This window comes from Selaginella moellendorffii, unplaced genomic scaffold (assembly GCF_000143415.4).
Source record: "Selaginella moellendorffii unplaced genomic scaffold, v1.0 SELMOscaffold_42, whole genome shotgun sequence".
NCBI lineage: Eukaryota > Viridiplantae > Streptophyta > Lycopodiopsida > Selaginellales > Selaginellaceae > Selaginella > Selaginella moellendorffii.
Genome location: NW_003314303.1, coordinates 239,240 through 257,622, shown reverse-complemented (window position 1 = coordinate 257,622; position 18,383 = coordinate 239,240). Strand labels below are relative to the sequence as shown.

General features: G+C 44.9%; 4 protein-coding genes across 4 annotated transcripts; 3 read left to right on the top strand and 1 right to left on the bottom strand.

The window, feature by feature from the left end:
- Window positions 1–5,480: 5,480 nt before the first annotated feature.
- On the top strand, window positions 5,481–5,867 carry LOC112349725 (cytochrome P450 71B21-like). Its single transcript, XM_024684676.1, has one exon. It carries the CDS (start codon window positions 5,481–5,483, stop codon window positions 5,865–5,867), a length of 387 nt encoding a protein of 128 aa, XP_024540444.1.
- Window positions 5,855–7,116, top strand: LOC112349759 (cytochrome P450 98A3-like). The gene is made up of 2 exons (XM_024684744.1): window positions 5,855–6,383; window positions 6,449–7,116. The coding sequence occupies exons 1-2, from the start codon at window positions 5,871–5,873 to the stop codon at window positions 7,040–7,042; spliced, it is 1,107 nt and encodes a 368-aa protein (XP_024540512.1). The 5' UTR covers window positions 5,855–5,870; the 3' UTR covers window positions 7,043–7,116.
- A 1,419-nt stretch (window positions 7,117–8,535) lies between these two features.
- Window positions 8,536–12,494, top strand: LOC9635852 (copper-transporting ATPase RAN1). Its single transcript, XM_024684743.1, has 9 exons — window positions 8,536–9,088; window positions 9,301–9,936; window positions 9,995–10,424; window positions 10,481–10,794; window positions 10,852–10,910; window positions 10,982–11,324; window positions 11,384–11,575; window positions 11,627–11,884; window positions 11,945–12,494. The coding sequence occupies exons 1-9, from the start codon at window positions 8,765–8,767 to the stop codon at window positions 12,434–12,436; spliced, it is 3,048 nt and encodes a 1,015-aa protein (XP_024540511.1). The 5' UTR covers window positions 8,536–8,764; the 3' UTR covers window positions 12,437–12,494.
- Window positions 12,495–17,559: 5,065 nt separating this feature from the next.
- Window positions 17,560–18,359, bottom strand: LOC9635181. The gene is made up of 2 exons (XM_002979608.2): window positions 17,777–18,359; window positions 17,560–17,728 (listed from the first exon to the last, which is right to left on the bottom strand). The coding sequence occupies exons 1-2, from the start codon at window positions 18,209–18,211 to the stop codon at window positions 17,642–17,644; spliced, it is 522 nt and encodes a 173-aa protein (XP_002979654.1). The 5' UTR covers window positions 18,212–18,359; the 3' UTR covers window positions 17,560–17,641.
- Between the last annotated feature and the right edge of the window lie 24 nt (window positions 18,360–18,383).

Sequence of the window (18,383 nt, the reverse complement as noted above, 5' to 3'; positions counted from 1 at the left end):
CCCTCATGGCAACTTGATTCACGGTGGTGGTGAATGCAGTAGCTTGATTTGCAACTGATTCTTATGCTTAGCCATCTTAATTTGTAATTATTGATCTTTATTTTGTTTTTTTTTTTCATTCAAATTCATGCCTATGCTATCTAGACTTTGGTGACTTACTACAACATGTGCAAGAAAAAAATATTTATCAAGAATATTGCTATTAATGCCATGAGGAACATAGACACAGTATAAGTGAGAGAACCTTTCTCATATCAAGAAAGCAACCAAACCAAGAATCCCGAGCAAACCAAGAATCCTAAATTGTTTGGAGATGACTCTGAAGAAGAAAATGAGTAATAGTAAGATGAAAAAGAAGATGATAATGGCCTTAACCCTTTGGAGAGTTAAGTTGCATAAAGAAGAATGGCTATAGAGGAACCAAGTAGAGCCAAGGATGGAGTTAATGCAAAGTAAAAGCAAAATGAAAAACTATAAATACAAAAGAAAGTTTTAGATATAAACTCATTTAATTGTCCCTTGAAGTTTAAAGTGGAGGTTGTCTTGAATTTACTATAATAGATGATAATCAAAAAGAAAATTCCACATCCCAAATGCCTCTATACCATATGATCTCAAATTTAATATGATTGGATTAGCTTAAGTTTTCCATTTAACAACAAGGCTTTGTGTAAATAAAGTCTAAGTTTATTGTGGCAAAGGGTCCAATGCTCTTGAATGAGAAAAAAACTTTTTAGAATGAGATATGGTAATAACTTGACATGGAATTTAAGGCCACTTTGAAGAATGAGACTTATGCCGAATGGAAGGAGGGTCTTTTTAATTGAATGCTACTTGTATGGGAGGGAAATCACTAGCTCGAGGTATAGTTGCTATGGATATTTGAACTATCTAAATCCGAGATTGCAAGATATTATGTCATGGCAAATGTTGTGGTGAAAGAGTTCTAGGACAAAAATCATATAACACTTATTATGGCTTTGACTTCAATAAATAAATATGCCTATTTCTTCTTTAGATTCTTTATTGATATAACTTTCTTAATATAAGCAACATGAAGATGCAATAGTCAAAATAACTCTTCTATACACGATCATGGTTGTGCGGAATATTTTTCAAGCAGATGCTAGCAAGATTATATATGAGCTCATAGACAAGGAAAAAGTCCAACTCAACATAACAGTTGCCAAAGTAAATCAATTTAAGAAGCATGATATTTATGCCAATTTCCCCCGATAATCTACACATGTATTCCATTCAAGGTATTTAATTTTGCTAAAGTACTCATTTTGAGTTTTTTTTTTGCTTCTCTAGTATGACATCAATAAGGATTTCAAGAAATTGAAAAAGAAGAGCTTAGATGTTGATGCTATTACTAAAGAAGAATATAAAATCAAGCAAAAACATATAGTAAAAATGATGAAGCTGATTAATATCTCACATTTGGATCTTAGAGAGGAATGTTTTGATGCTATGACAAGCTTTAATATAGAGGATCCATAGTATAAATAGTGTATATTTGAGAAGATAAACATAGTAGCTTCAGCACAAATTCTAAATTTATATAAGCTAGTAGCGTTCAAGGAATTTAGAGCATCTAGTGGATCATCTATAGTTATCCATTCTTCAGTCCCAACTATTAATAAGCCATTCCGAGTTTAATGGAAAAAAAAAGTGATGAACATCAAGGTGGTGGAAAAAGAAATTATGTATGTTGAGGAGGTGGGTGAATAACACTTCTCTAGAGCAATTCAATCAAAGTACAAATTAGTATAAGAGTGTTATAACAAATGTGAGCTTGAGTTTGGCATTCTATAAATTTAGCTATAGCTTCAGTTAGTGTTTAGTAAAGCTAAGATTGAAGAGGACAATGATGAAGATTAAGGGGATGAGATAAATGATGTAGTAATGCAAAAAGTTGGCTAAAGTCTTGTATCCAATTAACACTTTCATCACTTTGTACTTTTCAAGTTTTAATTTTCAAGTACTTCAAATCTGTATAAAAGGCAATTCCAACTATTAGTTGTCCCTTACTTTGCTTACCTATATGTATGGAAACAAAAAATTACCTAAACATACTGAGGTCATAAACTAGAAGTGGGAAAATTATTTTTTGTGGTTAGATCTTTACTGAAGAGGGAGAAAAATATATGGAACTTGTATATACAAGATAGGAAAAGTAACTTACAACCATCAAGGATTTTTTGATAGAATTTGATGGTATTGATAAATCCATTGAAGTGAAGACACAACTAAAAAAGAAGAGGAGAAAGCATGTTACTCAAAATGCACTAAAAGTGTTTATTACATCTAGTAAGCCCACAAAATTTCTTTATTTATTTTGTATTTAACTATGTTATTTAGCTAATTCTGAAGTGGAAGAAATCCAAATTTCAAAAAAGGAAGAAAGCTTTCTTGCAAGCTTGGGTGAAAGCCATATATTAATGATCCAAATGAGATACCAAAAGCACTTGGCCATTTTGTTATCTAACATAGAGCTATGGAAGACTTGGCCAAAATTATTTTTCAACAAAGCTATAAAACATATAAAAAAATACACTAACGAGGATTTTGGTGATGATTTTAAGATTGGTGAAGATTAGAAAACTCTAAATACTAAGGATTTCAAGTAATATAAGTTATTTCTCAAGGAACTAAAGAAGTTTATGTATCACCATTCTTAGAGTTCCTCTATTAGTGAATCTTCATATTGAGCAAATAAATTATAGTTTTACTCTTTTTGGTGCTCACTTATTGATAAGAGTGATCCAACCTAGTTTTATTCCAGTGTTAGTCTTGTAAATGAATTTTGTGGGACTTTCAGTTAGTGTTTAACTTTTGGAATGATATCGCAAATAGTTGAGATGGCATAGATGCTTTCTCGAGCTTATTATAAACTCATAAATTTGGACTTTCTAGGATGTCATCCAACCTAATACTACTTAAACCCAAAGATGTTTAAACCCAAATATCCTAAAACCTTTAATCAATTGGAAAAGAATATGCACTCTTATGTAAGCAACCAAAGGGAATAATTCGAGAGACGATCCATAAGGGTTCAAATATAGAGGGAAAGGGCCCATAAATAAAAGTACACCTTTTTTCCAATTGGTTAAGGGTCTTGGGATATTTAAGGTTAAATATCCTTAGGTTTGAATAGTATTGGGTTTGATGACTTCTTGGGAAGTCCAAATTCAAGAGTTTACATCTTGTTTATGGGCTCTTTCCTTTTCCTTTAGTTGTTTATAATCCATTACACTTCTTTGCAAATTCGTGCCTTTGTAAATGGAATACACCCTACTTTTTCAAGTCGAGCCTAGTTAAAGGCAAATTAAACCTCTTAAATGTCAATCTCAATATGTGGTGTGATTTCTTTAGCCAATCAATAGAGTTGGACCTAAAACCTCTTTAATACCACATTGCCATAGTGACATTAAATACAAAGCTTGGCTAAGTTATTTCTTTTTAAACAAGAAAACACCTCCAATATTTTTTAGAGGTGCAAAAGTTAGAAATTTTGGCAGATATATTTATGTGATACCTTTATGATGAGGGTGGTAGTATTTTTTACTTCTTTAGTGGTACAGAGGTTTTCTTGGTTATTACTTGACATAATGGTTGCAATACCTTTGGATTAAGCATGTTATTATAAAGAAAGCTCTTGAGGATATGCCACCATATATAAAGATTGTACTTAAGTTTATGGGGAGGCATTCAAACCATTATAACATATGCATTAAGAAGAAGTCAATTTTCATGTTAAAGCTCATTAATGATTATGCATAGGAGAAGAAGAGAGAAAAATAGAAAATGTGAGAGAGAAGAAGAAAGCAATCTAGTTCTTTTATATATATATATATATATATATATATATATATATATATATATATATATATATATATATATATATATATATATATATATATATATATATATATATATATAGTGTGTGTGTGTGTGTGTGTGTGGATTTGAGATATAATTTGTTATAGTTATAATAATATCTGATAGTTACAGCATAAAGTATATTTATAATTACTAAATGATTTAATATATAGTTATAATGATGAAATGTTTTCGAATATTAATTTATTACACAAGAATAATCTTAGTATATTAAAATCAGAAATATTAAAATATTATGTCTCAACTCCTTGTTGACTTGGCTCCCTTTTTGCCAACCCCAATTAAACTTTTTATTCCTGGTGCCTACAGTTGGTCCTTGAGAGAGACAAAACATTCATGAGGGAAAGAAGCTTCTCTAACACAAGATTTAGAGCAAGAAGTTTGGAAGAGAAAATGGAACTTACCATAGCTGGCTTATGCCCTACTACTAGTATTTTATTTTAGCTAAAATAACTTATTTACCATCTTTTTATCTTCTATTTTGGAGCGAAGTTTTGATAGGGAAACATGTCTAGATTCCTTATATACACTAAAATCTTCATTGTGGCAGCATTAATGCGGTGTCCAAGGTGATGTTGTGAGGACTCGGAATGCAATGATAGCAGTGGGATCTACTGCCATTTGAAGAGAGCATTAGACACTGAAAATGATCATGACATACCGGAAAAGGGGTGAAAAGAAGGTGATGAAACATCAGGTAAACACTGCCTTTTTGCAACTGCCTGCTGTTGGATGGTAACCACCGAGTCCTCCTCCTGCGCAGCAGCCGACCATGGTGGATCCATCTTGGGCACCTTTTCGTTGAAGCATTAATTGCATTGTCAACACCGACTTTGTCAGGGCTGGTTTCCCCATTGTTGTCTGACACAGATGCGACAATCCCGAAGTCGAAAAGGTAGAACCTCTCCAAACCAACGCCTTGCTCGCAGTAAGCAACGTTCCTGGGGCTGACATTATGCACCGCACCAGCAGCCTGGCTCCCATCACAGCGGCCGTAGAGTGATTCGCCAACGTAACTCATGAGCACGATCAGGTAGTTTCTCCAGTTAAACGGCTGTAAAACCCAGCCCGACCACAGGTCTTGGATCCACTGGCAGCCAGAGCCTCCCAAATTCTCAACCTGACTGAAGAGCTCAATCGGAAGATCAACTGTTCCGGATGCTTGGCCGACTCCTTGCTTCAGTGCTTGCCGTCATCCAGTAGAACCAGATAGCAGCCCAAGGTGAAACCGCTCAGAGGAGCACCTGCACAATTGCCATGAGATCACCAAAATCCCAAAGACTTGTCATTAGTTTAAAAGCGATCTTAGCTAAAATACATTATTCTCAGAATATCTTTTATATTACAATAAATTATCATAGCCGCCATAGAAAAACAAAAAAGCGTCTTGTCCACGAAAACCGAACTTTGTGCAATAGGCCAGAGCCTCCACGTACTTAAAGGTCCACCAATCTCTTTTTTCTACCCGGGCAACATCATGGATGCTTCGACGAACACACCCTCCGGGGCCTTCGATCCATCACTTCGACGTACTTAAAGCTCCACCAATCTCTTTTTTCTACCCGGGCAACATCATGGATGTGCTGCTGCTCTTGGCGACTTGGATTTGCTCGTCACTGGCCGCCCTGCTGCTCCTCTTCCAGATCTTCCACTCCACCAGCGCGAGGAGCAAGAAGAACTTCCCACCAGGTCCTTTCTCATGGCCCCTCGTTGGCTCTCTCTTCTCGCTCGGCCCCCATCGGCATCGCTCCCTGGCCGAGATGGCTCGAAAGTATGGCCCTGTTATGTTACTCCGGCTGGGAGTCCGGCCTCACATCATCATCAGCAGCCCGGAGATGGCGAGGCAAGTCCTCAAGGAGCACGACGTCGAGTTTGCGAGCAGGCCCCTGTTCTTCACCATCGGTCGACTCATTAGCCACAACTTCCAGGACCTTATCTTCGCACCGCACGGCGAGCGATGAAAGATGCTGCGGCGAGTGTGCGGCACAGAGCTCTTCACGGCCTCCAAGGTGAGCCACTTTGCCAGCACTCGCAAGAGGGAGCTGGGAGCGTTTGGAGCGACCGTCGAGGCGTCTGCAAAAGACGGGCACGAGTTTAATCTCAGCTCCATGCTGCAGGAGTACTTCACCAACCTCATGACGTGCGTGTTGTTCGGGAGGAAGTTCTACGGCACTGACACGCCGCTCACTCCCGAGGCCGAAGCCTACAAGGCGTCGTGGGCGATCCAAGCGAAAGAATCCAGGAGGCTGTTTGCCGCTGATTACATCCCTGCGATGCGATGGCTGGACACGCTCAGAGGGACGCAAAACCGACTCAAGAATGAAGTCCTACCAGCAAGATCTCGCTTTCTGGAAGCAGTCATCGAGGAGCACACGAAAGACTTCGATCCGGAAAATCCCCGGGATTTCGTCGACGTGATGCTGACTCTGGGAGGAGAAAACAAGCTTAGCAACGACCAGATCATCGCACTGCTCCAGGTAAGCAAAAGAAGAAAGAAAAGTCTTGCGTTCTTCGTTGTTTCTCACGTAAGCGTGGGACGCAGGATCTGCTGATGGCCGGCACTGGACCGTCCAAGGGGACGATCGAATGGGCCATCTCGGAGCTGATAGTAAACCCCAGAGTCCAGGAGAGAGCTCACGAGGAGCTGGACAGAGTCGTGGGGAGAGATCGTCCCTTGGAGGAGTCGCATCTAAAAGACCTGCCTTACATCCAAGCCATCGTCAAGGAAGTCTTCCGGAAGCGTCCAATCGCGCCGCTGGGCGTCCCCCACTACAACGATCGCGAGGTAACTCTCGCCGGCTACACGATCCCCGCCCACACCACGGTCCTCGTGAACATCTGGGCAATCCATCACGACCCAAGCATCTGGAGCGACCCCGAGCTCTTTCTCCCCGAGCGATTCCTGGGCAGCGACCACAGCGTGCTGGGAAACGACTTCGACCTCCTGCCCTTCTCGTCCGGGCGGCGCCGCTGCGTCGGGATCCCGCTGGCCATGCCCCATGTCACGCTCACCCTCGCCTACCTCTTGCATCGCTGGAGCTGGCGATCGCCGCCTGGGAAGCCGATCGAGATGGCGGAGCTCGCGGGTAGGGGCCCGGTCGCGTCACCCCGCATTGTCTGTGCCTCCCATCGCTAGAACCCTAAATTCAATTTAGGGCTTAGACTTGAAGTTTATCTTAAAGGATAAGTGACACACTTATTTGGGGCGTATAATTAGCGCATTGTGGCCATTTTTGATGGATGCCATGGGGAGCTATTTGCGGTTTACGTGCCGCTACAACTAGACAATGCCGTCCAGTTTGAAAAGCCCTCTTTCGCATTTCTCACAATCTCGCGCGTCTCATGGCGTGAAGCGTCAATGGGAAGGCGAAAACTTCCCATTGAATTCATCCGGAATGACAAGTCGAGGAGGGAAACGTTCAAGAAGCGGCTGAAGGGACTCCGCGGCAAGGCCGAGCAGCTCGCGACGCTGTGCAATGCCGAGGTGGGTGTGATCGTCATCTGCGATGGTAAAGTTCACGAGGCCGGGTTCACGGGCAACAGCGGCAACTTGGGTGGCAATGCGATCGATTTCAAGGACATCATCACCAAGTACGCCATGCACTCGTACCAGACTTACCAGCTCATGGCGATCCAGCGGATGCTCCACCCCGAGATGAACAGCGGCGTCGTGGCTCAGGCCCAGGGTGGCGGAGGGCTCCTGGACCTCAATTTGCCCGGTGGGGGCATCTTGTATGGACAAGGAATGGTGGGCTGTGGTAATGGCGGTATGGAAGGAGGATTGCCCGTTTACAACAATGGTAACTGCAATATGACTACCAACAACAACAACAGCCAGATCTACACCAGCACTGTGAATCCTCCGCTTCTTGCAGCTGGGCAGAAGGATTTGATAGGCCCCGGAGACGAGGACTCCATATCCAACTCAAGCAAGTCTTCCATCGCCACCACCGCCGCCACCAAGTTCGTCGAGCCATCCAAGTACGAAGGTGGCGGTGGCAGCGCTCCTCCTCCTCACCACCACCACCACCATCAGCAGCTTCACCAAATTGACCAGCTCGCTTCTCACTACACGGACTTTAACATGGGCTGTGGATTCCCGGGAGGACCCCATGGTGGCAACGCCGGAAACCCCAGCTTTGACAATGGCTATGGTGGTGTTTCGATGATGAGTGCCAGCGCCGCTAACGCCGCCGCCGCTAACAACGGTGGCTATGGAGGAGATCTAAGCTCTCGGGGTGGCGGGGGAGTTCCAGGGGCCTCCGCGCCCATGAGCAATTTGATGTTTGACGGGCCATTCCAGTTCAACACACTGGACGACATGGACTTTGACAAGCATTGGACCACCGATGACCCGGTCAGCGCCGCCGCCGCGGCCGCCATCGCCGCCACCACCACTGCCGCGTCGTCTTCCACCACCACCACCGTCACGGCCGAGTAAAAAGTGTTGTGCTCTCTCACTTTACCATTTTTACCTGCCCACCTTTCTAGAATGCCATTTTTACGCACTTTTTTCTAACACAACGTTGACTAGAGAGAGAGAAAAATGCGTGGTCTTTTTAAACAAGTATTTTCTTGTTGTACTGCAAGCGCTTGTACTACATGGAATCGTGACGCGGGGTCACGCACAGGGAAGAAGATCCCCACATCGGATTTTAGGTCACGCTAGTTGTTCCAGTCTTTCTTCCTCGGCGCCCTCGCCACGCTCTAGCAATGGCCGCCCTGCAGCAAATTTCGCTCCACAGGGCCTCCTCGCTCAATCCCTCGCTCGCGGCCGCCGGGGTTTCGGATTTCGAGGATTTCTAGATCGATCTCTCCTATCCGGGATCTGTAGGGGCAGGATTTCGCAAATTGGGGTATGGCGCCGCATAGAGGAGGGGCGATCAGGAAGGAGCTGGAGCTGGAGGATCTTGAGGCGCAGGCTCGGCTTGTGTTGGATGAGGCGGCGCTGGAGAAAGAGCCGCTGCTGACGAGTTCTTCTTTCTTGGAGGACGGGAATGAGAATGGGAAGAGCGGCGCGCCGGCGCTGTGTCGATTGGAGGTCGCGATTGGAGGGATGACTTGCACGGCTTGCTCGACGTCTGTGGAGAAGGCGGTGCTGAGGATCGACGGCGTTTCTTCCGCGACGGTGGCGCTCTTGCAGAACAAGGCGGATGTGAAATTCGATCCCAGGACGTGCAAGGTATGTGAGTCCTCACTCGTAGTAATTTTGGTACTTGACTTGCATAGGATAGATCTTCTTGCAGGTACTTTGTTTTTTTTTTTACAGGATAGACCTTTGCTTGATTTGTGAGAAAAGAGCAAGAGCAGAAATCTAGAGAAACGATTGTGGAAGAGTTTAGTAGTGCTTTGGTTCCGGCGAAAGTTCTCCTCACGCCTGTTTGTGCTTTGCAGGAGGATGCAATCAAAGAGGCCATCGAGGACGCTGGCTTTGATGCCGAAATTCTGTCAAGAACTTTCATGATCGACCTGGTTGGTAATGGCAACGCTGCTCCGCCAAGCAAACTGACAACCACTGAAAAGTTCAAGGTTGGTGGCATGACATGCACAGCATGCGTCAACTCCGTGGAAGGCGTTTTGGCGAAGCTTCCAGGTGTAAAGCGCGTTGCTGTGGCGCTGGCGACCGAGATGGGAGAGGTGGAGTTTGATCCCAAGGCTGTGCAGAGAAGGCAAATCATTGAGACGATCGAAGATGCAGGGTTCGAGGCAGAGCTCATTGAGAGTGAGGAACGGGACAAGGTGATTCTCACCATAGGTGGGATGTTTGAGGACGATGGAACGCAGGTTGGGGAGCTTCTTTCCAAGCTCAAAGGCGTCAGGGATTTCACGCTGGACGTGTTGCTGGAAAGGGCTGTAGTTATGTATGACCCGGAAGTGCTGAAGCTCAGAGACATCGTTCACGGTATCGAGAATGCCGGGGCTGGGAGGTATAAAGTCGTGCTCCCGAATCCTTATACGTCTTATTCTCCGGATAAAAGCAAAGAAGTATCTTCGGCGTTACGGCTTTTTATCGCGAGCTTGGCCTTCAGTGTGAGTTGTACTTGTTGTTTTCACTCGTCAAACTCATGTTTCTTTTTTTTCCTTTCAGATTCCAGTTTTCTTCATCACGGTGGTTTGTCCACACGTTCCGTTTGCTTATCGGCTGTTGCTCATTCACTGTGGACCTTTTCTCATGGGTGACTGGATGAAGTGGCTCCTTGTAACTCCGGTGCAGTTTATCATTGGCAAGAAGTTCTATCTCGGGGCGTATCATTCGCTTCGTAGTGGCTCGGCCAATATGGACGTTCTAGTTACGCTTGGAACGACGTCTGCGTACGTCTATTCCGTAGGTGCTATCTTTTACGGTGCTTTTACGGGCTTTCATGGAAGGACGTACTTCGAGACGACGACTATGCTCTTTACCTTCGTATTGCTTGGAAAGTATTTGGAAGTTCTCGCCAAAGGGAAGACATCCGAGGCGATTGGAAAGCTGCTTGAGCTCGCACCGACTACTGCTATGTTGGTCACTGCTGACTCAGGTAACTCAGGTTCGTTCAATAGCCATGCATTCTAAACCTTGAGCATATCACTGTAGAGAAGGAAACGGAGATTGATGCCCAGCTGATACAGAAAGGAGACAGGCTCAAGGTTGTGCCCGGTTCTAAGATTCCAGCTGACGGCTTCGTTGTGGAGGGCTCAAGTCACGTCAACGAAGGCATGATCACAGGAGAGGCTGCACTGGTTGACAAATCCGTTGGCGACAATGTCATTGGAGGTACCATCAACGTGAACGGGCTTCTTTACATCGAAGCAGTGAAGGTCGGAAGAGACGCTGCGCTGGCTAAAATTGTCAACCTTGTGGAGAATGCACAAATGTGCAAAGCTCCGATTCAAAAATTCGCAGACTACGTAAGTCGTGTTTCCCTCTCTTTGTAGTGAGTGCTGACGGGTTTTTCATCTGTAAAGGTGTCAAGCATATTTGTTCCTGTTGTGGTTGTGCTAGCATTATCTACTTGGATTTGCTGGTAAGTCTTTTTGTTTTCCCTCGGTAACTAGCGCCTCTACAAGCTCATGCAAAATTTCTGTGTTTTGCTAGGTACCTGGCGGGAGTGCTTGAATTATATCCAGATTCTTGGATGCCGGATGGTACAAATCATTTTGTTTTTGCACTTATGTTCGGGATTGCTGTGCTGGTGATCGCGTGTCCCTGCGCTTTGGGACTCGCCACACCAACTGCTGTCATGGTAGCAACTGGTGTTGGAGCTTCCAACGGAATTTTGATCAAAGGCGGCGACGCACTAGAACGAGCACACCAGATCCAATGTGTCGTTTTTGATAAGACGGGCACCTTGACTAATGGTAGACCGTCTGTGACAACTGCAAAGGCCTTCAACGGAATGACCTTGTCAGAGATGTTGGCATTTGCTGCTGCTGCTGAGGTTTGTTCTCCTCATTATTTGTTTCTAAGGTCATGAAAGTCTTCATTGGTTTTGCTCAGGCTGGTAGCGAGCATCCGCTTGCGAGAGCAGTTCTCGACTATGCGTACCACCATTTGGTATTTGGAGGGGTTCCCTCGACGCCAAAATCTCCGTCGAGAACCCGGGACTTCAGCTGGGTAAAGAAATGCTCCGATTTCAAAGCTCTACCAGGCCAAGGCGTAAGCTGCATTGTCGAAGGACAAATTGTGCTGGTATGTCATCTTCACTTTCAGATCGTTTTGTAGCTCACAACAATCAAACAGGTGGGAAACACGAAGCTCGTAACCGAGCAAGGAATCCCCATCCCGCAGCAAGCGGCCAACTACCTGCGTGAAGTCGAAGAGCGTGCCAGGACGGGCGTGCTAGTCACCGTTGGCCACGATCTCCGTGGAATCCTCGCAGTGTCAGACCCGCTCAAACGAGAAGCCGCTATCGTCGTGGAAGGCCTCAACCAAATGGGAATAAGAACGCTCATGGTGACTGGAGATAACTGGACGACTGCCCGAGCAGTGTCCAAGGAGGTAAGCCTCTCGCCCCCCGTCCTCTCTCGCTATAGCTAACTCGGAGCTTTCCAAAACCAGGTCGGGATCAAGGAGTGCATGGGAGAAGTTCTCCCCGGCGGCAAGGCCGAGGTGGTAAAGTCGCTCCAGTCCGACGGTACCGTGGTAGCCATGGTGGGCGACGGCATCAACGATTCTCCCGCGCTGGCAGCAGCGGACGTGGGAATGGCGATTGGTGCCGGGACCGACATCGCCATCGAAGCCGCCGATTACGTGCTCATGAGGAGCAACCTCGAGGACGTGATCACGGCGATCGACTTGTCGCGCAAGACCTTCGCCAGGATCCGGCTAAACTACGTGTTTGCGATGGGATACAACGTGGTGGCCATCCCCGTTGCTGCTGGTGTGCTCTATCCTTTCTTCTCGATAAGCCTGCCGCCCTGGATGGCCGGTGCCGCCATGGCCATGTCCTCGGTTAGCGTTATCGGCTGCTCGTTGCTACTGAGGCTCTACAGGAGGCCCAGGTTGACGGAGATTCTCGACTTCCAACCACAACACAGAAGCAGGCAATAATGTGTAACTATATATTTTGTACATGAGATGTTTTGTGAGTTTCGACATTGATCGCGTTCTTGTCATCTCCAAGTGGTCGCTTACCGGTGCTCACTTGCCTCCTCATGCTTGACTATTTTCTTAGATCAGAGTCGATTTCGATAGGAGAAAGGTAAAGAAGATTTACTCTTCTCCGCGAATTTGTCTTTATGTTCGTGGCAAGGCATCAAGTTGATGCACTGTAGAATCATTTAGTAAAGATCTCATCCAATGAGCATGAAAAAGAAATCATGGAGTAAAAGCTTGCAACAGAGACAAAGATCGATCACCATCCAACACACAATGACAATGGCAATGACAGTTTGTCCATCTTCAAGCCTCGTTCCGATCCGGGGAAGAGATGATTCATCATTTGCTTCGTTCCTTCTATTGAGCACATATACAGATGAATCTCTAATCAAATCAGCACCGAATACAAGCGCATTCGATGATCCATGAGCTCATACATTCATTAAATCCTAGGTTTTGCACACAACAGCAAAAACTTGGAACTCAAGAAACCATTTTCCCTCAAGGCACAGTGTTGAATCTTCTGCCCCAAATTGTGGCTACATGGGATTGGGCCTGTCCTGCATTAAATCAAACACATCTCTGAATCATCTGCCTGCTGCTTGAGGGCAGCAGTTTGAGCAAAGATTCGGAAAACAAATAAAGGAATTGAACCACGTAGATAGTATCATGCAAAGAGATTCCACCACACTTCTGAAATTGATTCATATGTTCTAGACTTGTAATCAAGAGAGGAGAGCATCAGAATGACAGTTTGTCCCCCGTGGTATCTTCAAGCCTCGTTCCAATTCGAGGCATTGAGAACGGCGAGAGAAGAGATGCTTCATCATTTGCCCTCTTTCATGCTTTGTGAAGACTGAAGAAGGCACAGAATATTGTATGAACATACAGATTACAGCAGCCTCCATTTTATCCATCGCCTTATGTACAAAACAGCAGAAACTTGGAGCTCAAGAAACCGTTTCTTGAGATCCAAGTTTCTGCTATTGACCATCGGCAGATCTGACGACTGTTATAGGCTCATTTGGTGAGTTTTTAATGGAACCATTTCCAAATCGCCATCTACTTCATTATAAACTGGAGCACCCATTGAAATTGATAATGGAAATTTCTTCTCAATATTGAGATAGATTCTGTTCCAGAATCGCCGATGATCTCAAGATGCAGTGATTATTTGAGATTTTATAACAAGATGCGATGAAAACCAAAACTGTTTTTTATGTTTGAGCAATTTATCAACGAAAACCATGATATAGGCTGAAACGAGCTGCGGCGGCTACATTCGCATCTCTGTTGCGGGCAGCAAAGAATCTGCCCGTTGCACTGCGCGACGTGGAGCAAAAGGTAGAGCTGTTCATGCACAGGCTGTCTCTGCGAGTGTTGTACTTCAGAGCGCTCTGATCAACCTGTATGCGGAAGCTTGTTCGACAGAATTACGTGCAAGAACCAAGGCAGCTGAAGCTTGTTCGACAGAATTACGTTGAAGAACCAAGGCAGCTGAAACACCATATGCCCAACAAAGCCATGGCTCGCAGTTGATCGACCTGTACCCGAGAATGGACCTCGAAGCCAGCAAGCTGATGCTTATCGGCTTTTGCTCATCCACTGTGGGCCTTTTCTCTCTCATGGGTGACTGGATGAACTGGCTCCTTGTAACTCCGGTGCAATTTATCATTGGCAGAAAGTTCTATCTCGGGGCGTATCATTAGCTTCGTTGTGACTCGGCCAATATGGGTCACTGTTGGAACTACGTCTGCATAGTTTACTCCGTAACTGCTATCATGGTAGCGGTGTTGGAGGTTTCAACGGAATTTTAATCAAAGGTGGCAACGCATTAGAACGACACCAGTGTGTCGAACCTTGACAAATGGTAGACAGTCTGTGATAACTAAGCCTTTAACGGAACGGAATGACCCTGTCGGGAGATGCTCGCATTTGCTGCTGCTGAAGTGCTACTCCTCTTTCTTTGTTTCTTTTCTTTTCGAAGTTCATGAAAGTCGTCACTGGTTTTGCACAGGCTGGTAGCGAGCATCCGCTTGCGAGAGCAGTTCTCGACTATGCGTACCACCATTTGGTCCTTGGAGGGGTTCCTTCGACGCCAAAGCCTCTGTCGAGAACCCGGGACTTCAGCTGGGTAAAGAAATTCTCCGATTTGAAAGCGGAAGCTGCATTGTCTGTGCTGGTATGTATCTTCCACTTCCAAATCATTCGTTTGTAGCTCACAACAATCAAACAGGTGGGAAACACGAAGCTCGTAACCGAGCAAGGAATTCCGTTATCACAGCAAGCGGCCAACTACCTGCATGAAGTCGAAGAGCGTGCCAGGACGGACGTGCTAGTCACCGTTGGCCACGACCTCCGTCACTCGCAGTGTCAGACCCCCTCAAACGAGAAGCCGCCATCGTCGTGGAAGGCGTCAAACAAATGGGAATAAGGACGCTCATGATGACTGGAGATAACTGGACGACTGCCACAGCAGTGGCCAAGAAGGTAAGCCTCTCGCTAAAACTAGCGCGAGCTTTCCAAAACCAGCTCGGGATCAAGGAGTGCATGCGCCAGCGTGCGAGCAAGGGCGGAATGGGGCCACCACAGGAAGCGCGTTGCGGCATGTGTAACTATGGATCTGACTACATTTTATTTAACTTGAGTTACATCATAGTGTTGAATCTTCTGTCCGCGAGTCTTGCTTGCTTGCTTGCTACAACCTGTTCGGCATCAAATCAAACACATGAATCGATTCAGTGAAGATCTCATGAAAGAGCAGGAAAAAAATCATGATATCATACAAGATTCAACACCAAGATTGATTCATGTGTAACTAGGTGAGGCTAAATGGAGTGGGTGCTAGACTAGATGGAACTACATGTAGGAGTAGCTGTAAAACTTCATCACTACGACGAAAAGCATCATAATGGCTAAGCCCAGATCCAATTTGAGGCATTGAGAACTGCGAGCAATTCTTGAGCACACAAATTCATAATGTGGCTACATCGGATCAGACTTGTCTTGCATTAAATCAAACTACAAGCAGCCAGAGCATTCAATGATCCGACCTTTGAATCCAAGGTTTTGTAAAACCTTCAGATGTAGCACTTTTGTGATAAAGTTCACACGTCAACCTGAGTTGACCCATTGACGAGCGCTGGATTTTTTCTTGAGGGCATCAAATGAGCAGCACTTTTGAGCAAAGATTGGTAAAACAAATCATCGAGAAAAAGTTTAGAATCGAACCAGGCAGATATTCAGTTTTAAAAGTGATTCATATATGTACTTGACTTGTAATCAGGAAAGGAAGAGCATCAAAACGACAGTTTATCTCCGGAGGTATCTTCAAGCCTCGTTCTGATTCGAGGCGTTGAGAACGGTGAGCGAAGAGATACCATCCTTTGTGAAGACTAAACTTTTATGAACATATACTTCCAAACTTTGATCCAAATTACACCAGTAGAAACTTGAGCTCCAAGTTTCTGCTTTTGACCACAGATCTTACCAAGCTGCTTTGTCGAAGGACAAACTGTGCTCGTATATGTCATCTTCCAGTTCCTGATCATTCGTTTGTAGCTCACAACAATCAAATGGTGGGTAAGACAAAGCTCGTAACTGAGCAAGGACAGCAAGCGGCTGCCTACCTGTGTGAAGTCGAAGAGCATCCCAGGACGGGCGTGCTAGTCACTGTTGTTCGACTCCTTGCTCAATCAGCCATATGCATCGTCATAACCAAATGAAAACTGATAATATTTTGGACAATTATCTAATGCATAAAAGAATAAGTAACATGTGAAAGACTCTTTATGCCATTAAACAAGCTTCTAAGGAAAAAATTGATGCTTTTTAAACTAAAGATCACTCATAAAGTTTTACTCGTTGTTGCTCTCTAAATGACTCCCCATTAGGCTAACCTTTAGTTGGGTCTTGAATTTCCAGGCCTCTTCAGATCTTAAGAGCAAATTTGACTAAAGGCAGTTAAGAATTATGATTTTAAAAAAAAATATTCTTGTGGTCTGTTTCCGTGTGCAAAATTTTGATTAATACCAGCATTATGTCCAAGAATACAATAGAATAAACCATGTTGGTGTGAGGCTCGTGAATTTGAATTCAAAGTAAATTTTATAAATTTTAATACATTTAATTTATTTCTCTCTATATTAATTAATTTCATGTTAATTCTATAATCTCAACAACTCCAATTGCTATGAGAAAATGTAGAGCCTGCTACGATGATAAGTTTCACAAAAGACAACTTGAGATGCCAGTGATTTATAGAGAAGACTTGGCTTCTAATAAACATTATGAAATCTGCCAAATATTAAACAGATGAAGAACGGCAATTCACTTTTGCAAAATCCTCAAAATCGGCCAGATTTTTGTCGTTTAATTTCTTCCCACAAGCCAGTCAAACACGTGTCCTAGTTGTTGATATCCAGAGAGAATGATATCACACAGGACTTAAAAGCATGGCCATGCGATTCAAAAGCCTCTCCATTTCTACAAGAGGTTGTTTAGGTAAACCTGAAACGACGGGGATAGTGGAGGAGCCGGATGTTGTGATCCACGCTTCGCGCTGGTGTTGCGTCAGCGATCTTGACTCAGGGAGAATCTATTCCAAGTTTATGTTCTTCATGATAGTTCGCAGAGAGTGGCTTTGATCACTTGAGCCGGCACCCGGTGGTAACGAGCTTGAGATGTGAGCACCTTGAGAAAGATGATGGGTTTGTGGATGACGGTGGTGGCAAGGCGTGGTATTGTAGCACATATAACATGTACTGGATTGGGCACTGTTTGGGCTTTACTCCCTCGCGACGGATCGTGTTCCATCCCAACAGCTGGATTTTCACGGTGCAATACACTGGCATCGCAGAGTTCGTCTTAGTGCCCCTTTTCTCCTGATTTTTCTACATATTTATTTGAAACCATTTTATCTATCCATCTATTTGCAAAGTGTCAAAGAACATTTTTTAGATAGAGACCACGCAGTCTGACTTGTCTTCGCTTAGAACTTGATGATGTTACATGGATCTGCAACCGAGTGGGCAGTAGATAGATAGACTTGCAAAAGGAAGAAACTAACAAAACACTATGAGAAATTTGTTGAAGTGTTGCTAAAATGCATTATAAATCTTAAAACATAGAATTATTTTGCCTTTGCAATTTGTTCACTTAGAGCATCTCTGGGATATGCCTGGGCAAATGGATTGGCGGCACTGGAAATTCTTGCGACATGCAACTAAACGCCCTGCAAGATACCTGATAAGCAAAAAAGAATTAGCCACTCCATAGCGAGACCGTACATACCTTGCCCTTGAAGGAGATTGCCGTACTGTCGTACAGGCGCCATGGCCACTTCGTCTTCTTCGTCTTGCCGCCGCGCGCTTTCTTCTTCTTGGAGATGAGCCTCGCGAGCCTGGAGGATGGAGACGAGGAGGGAGGGGCGGATGAGGGAGAGGAGAAATCGCCGCTGCTGGAGTAGTAAATGTAGCTCTTGCTGGAGGAGGAGGGACTGCTCTTTGGGGCGGCGTCCACACTCTTGCGGCGATCGAAGTCCCGCAGCCACAGCGCGGTCTGGGGGCTGTAGCACTGGAAGGCGGCGAAGTGGAAGCAGAATGGCGCGTGGAGGGCGAGATCGTCGCTTGGAGCGGCGGCGAGATCCGAGTACTTGAGCGACAGCTCCTTGGAAACCATCTTCCCTACCAATTCCAACTGGATGGATTGCTGCCGGCTCCTCTCCATGGCGATCGATCACTAGCACTCACAGAAAAGAATTGGGATTGGATTGACGATCAGGAAAAACTCCCAAACTCTTCCTCTCGAGCGCCCAAGAACCGGAGCTCTTTGGGGCATTAGCCGAATTTAAGCAGCGCCATTACGCTAAATTAATTGCTTGCTCGTCGTGGAGTCTCGA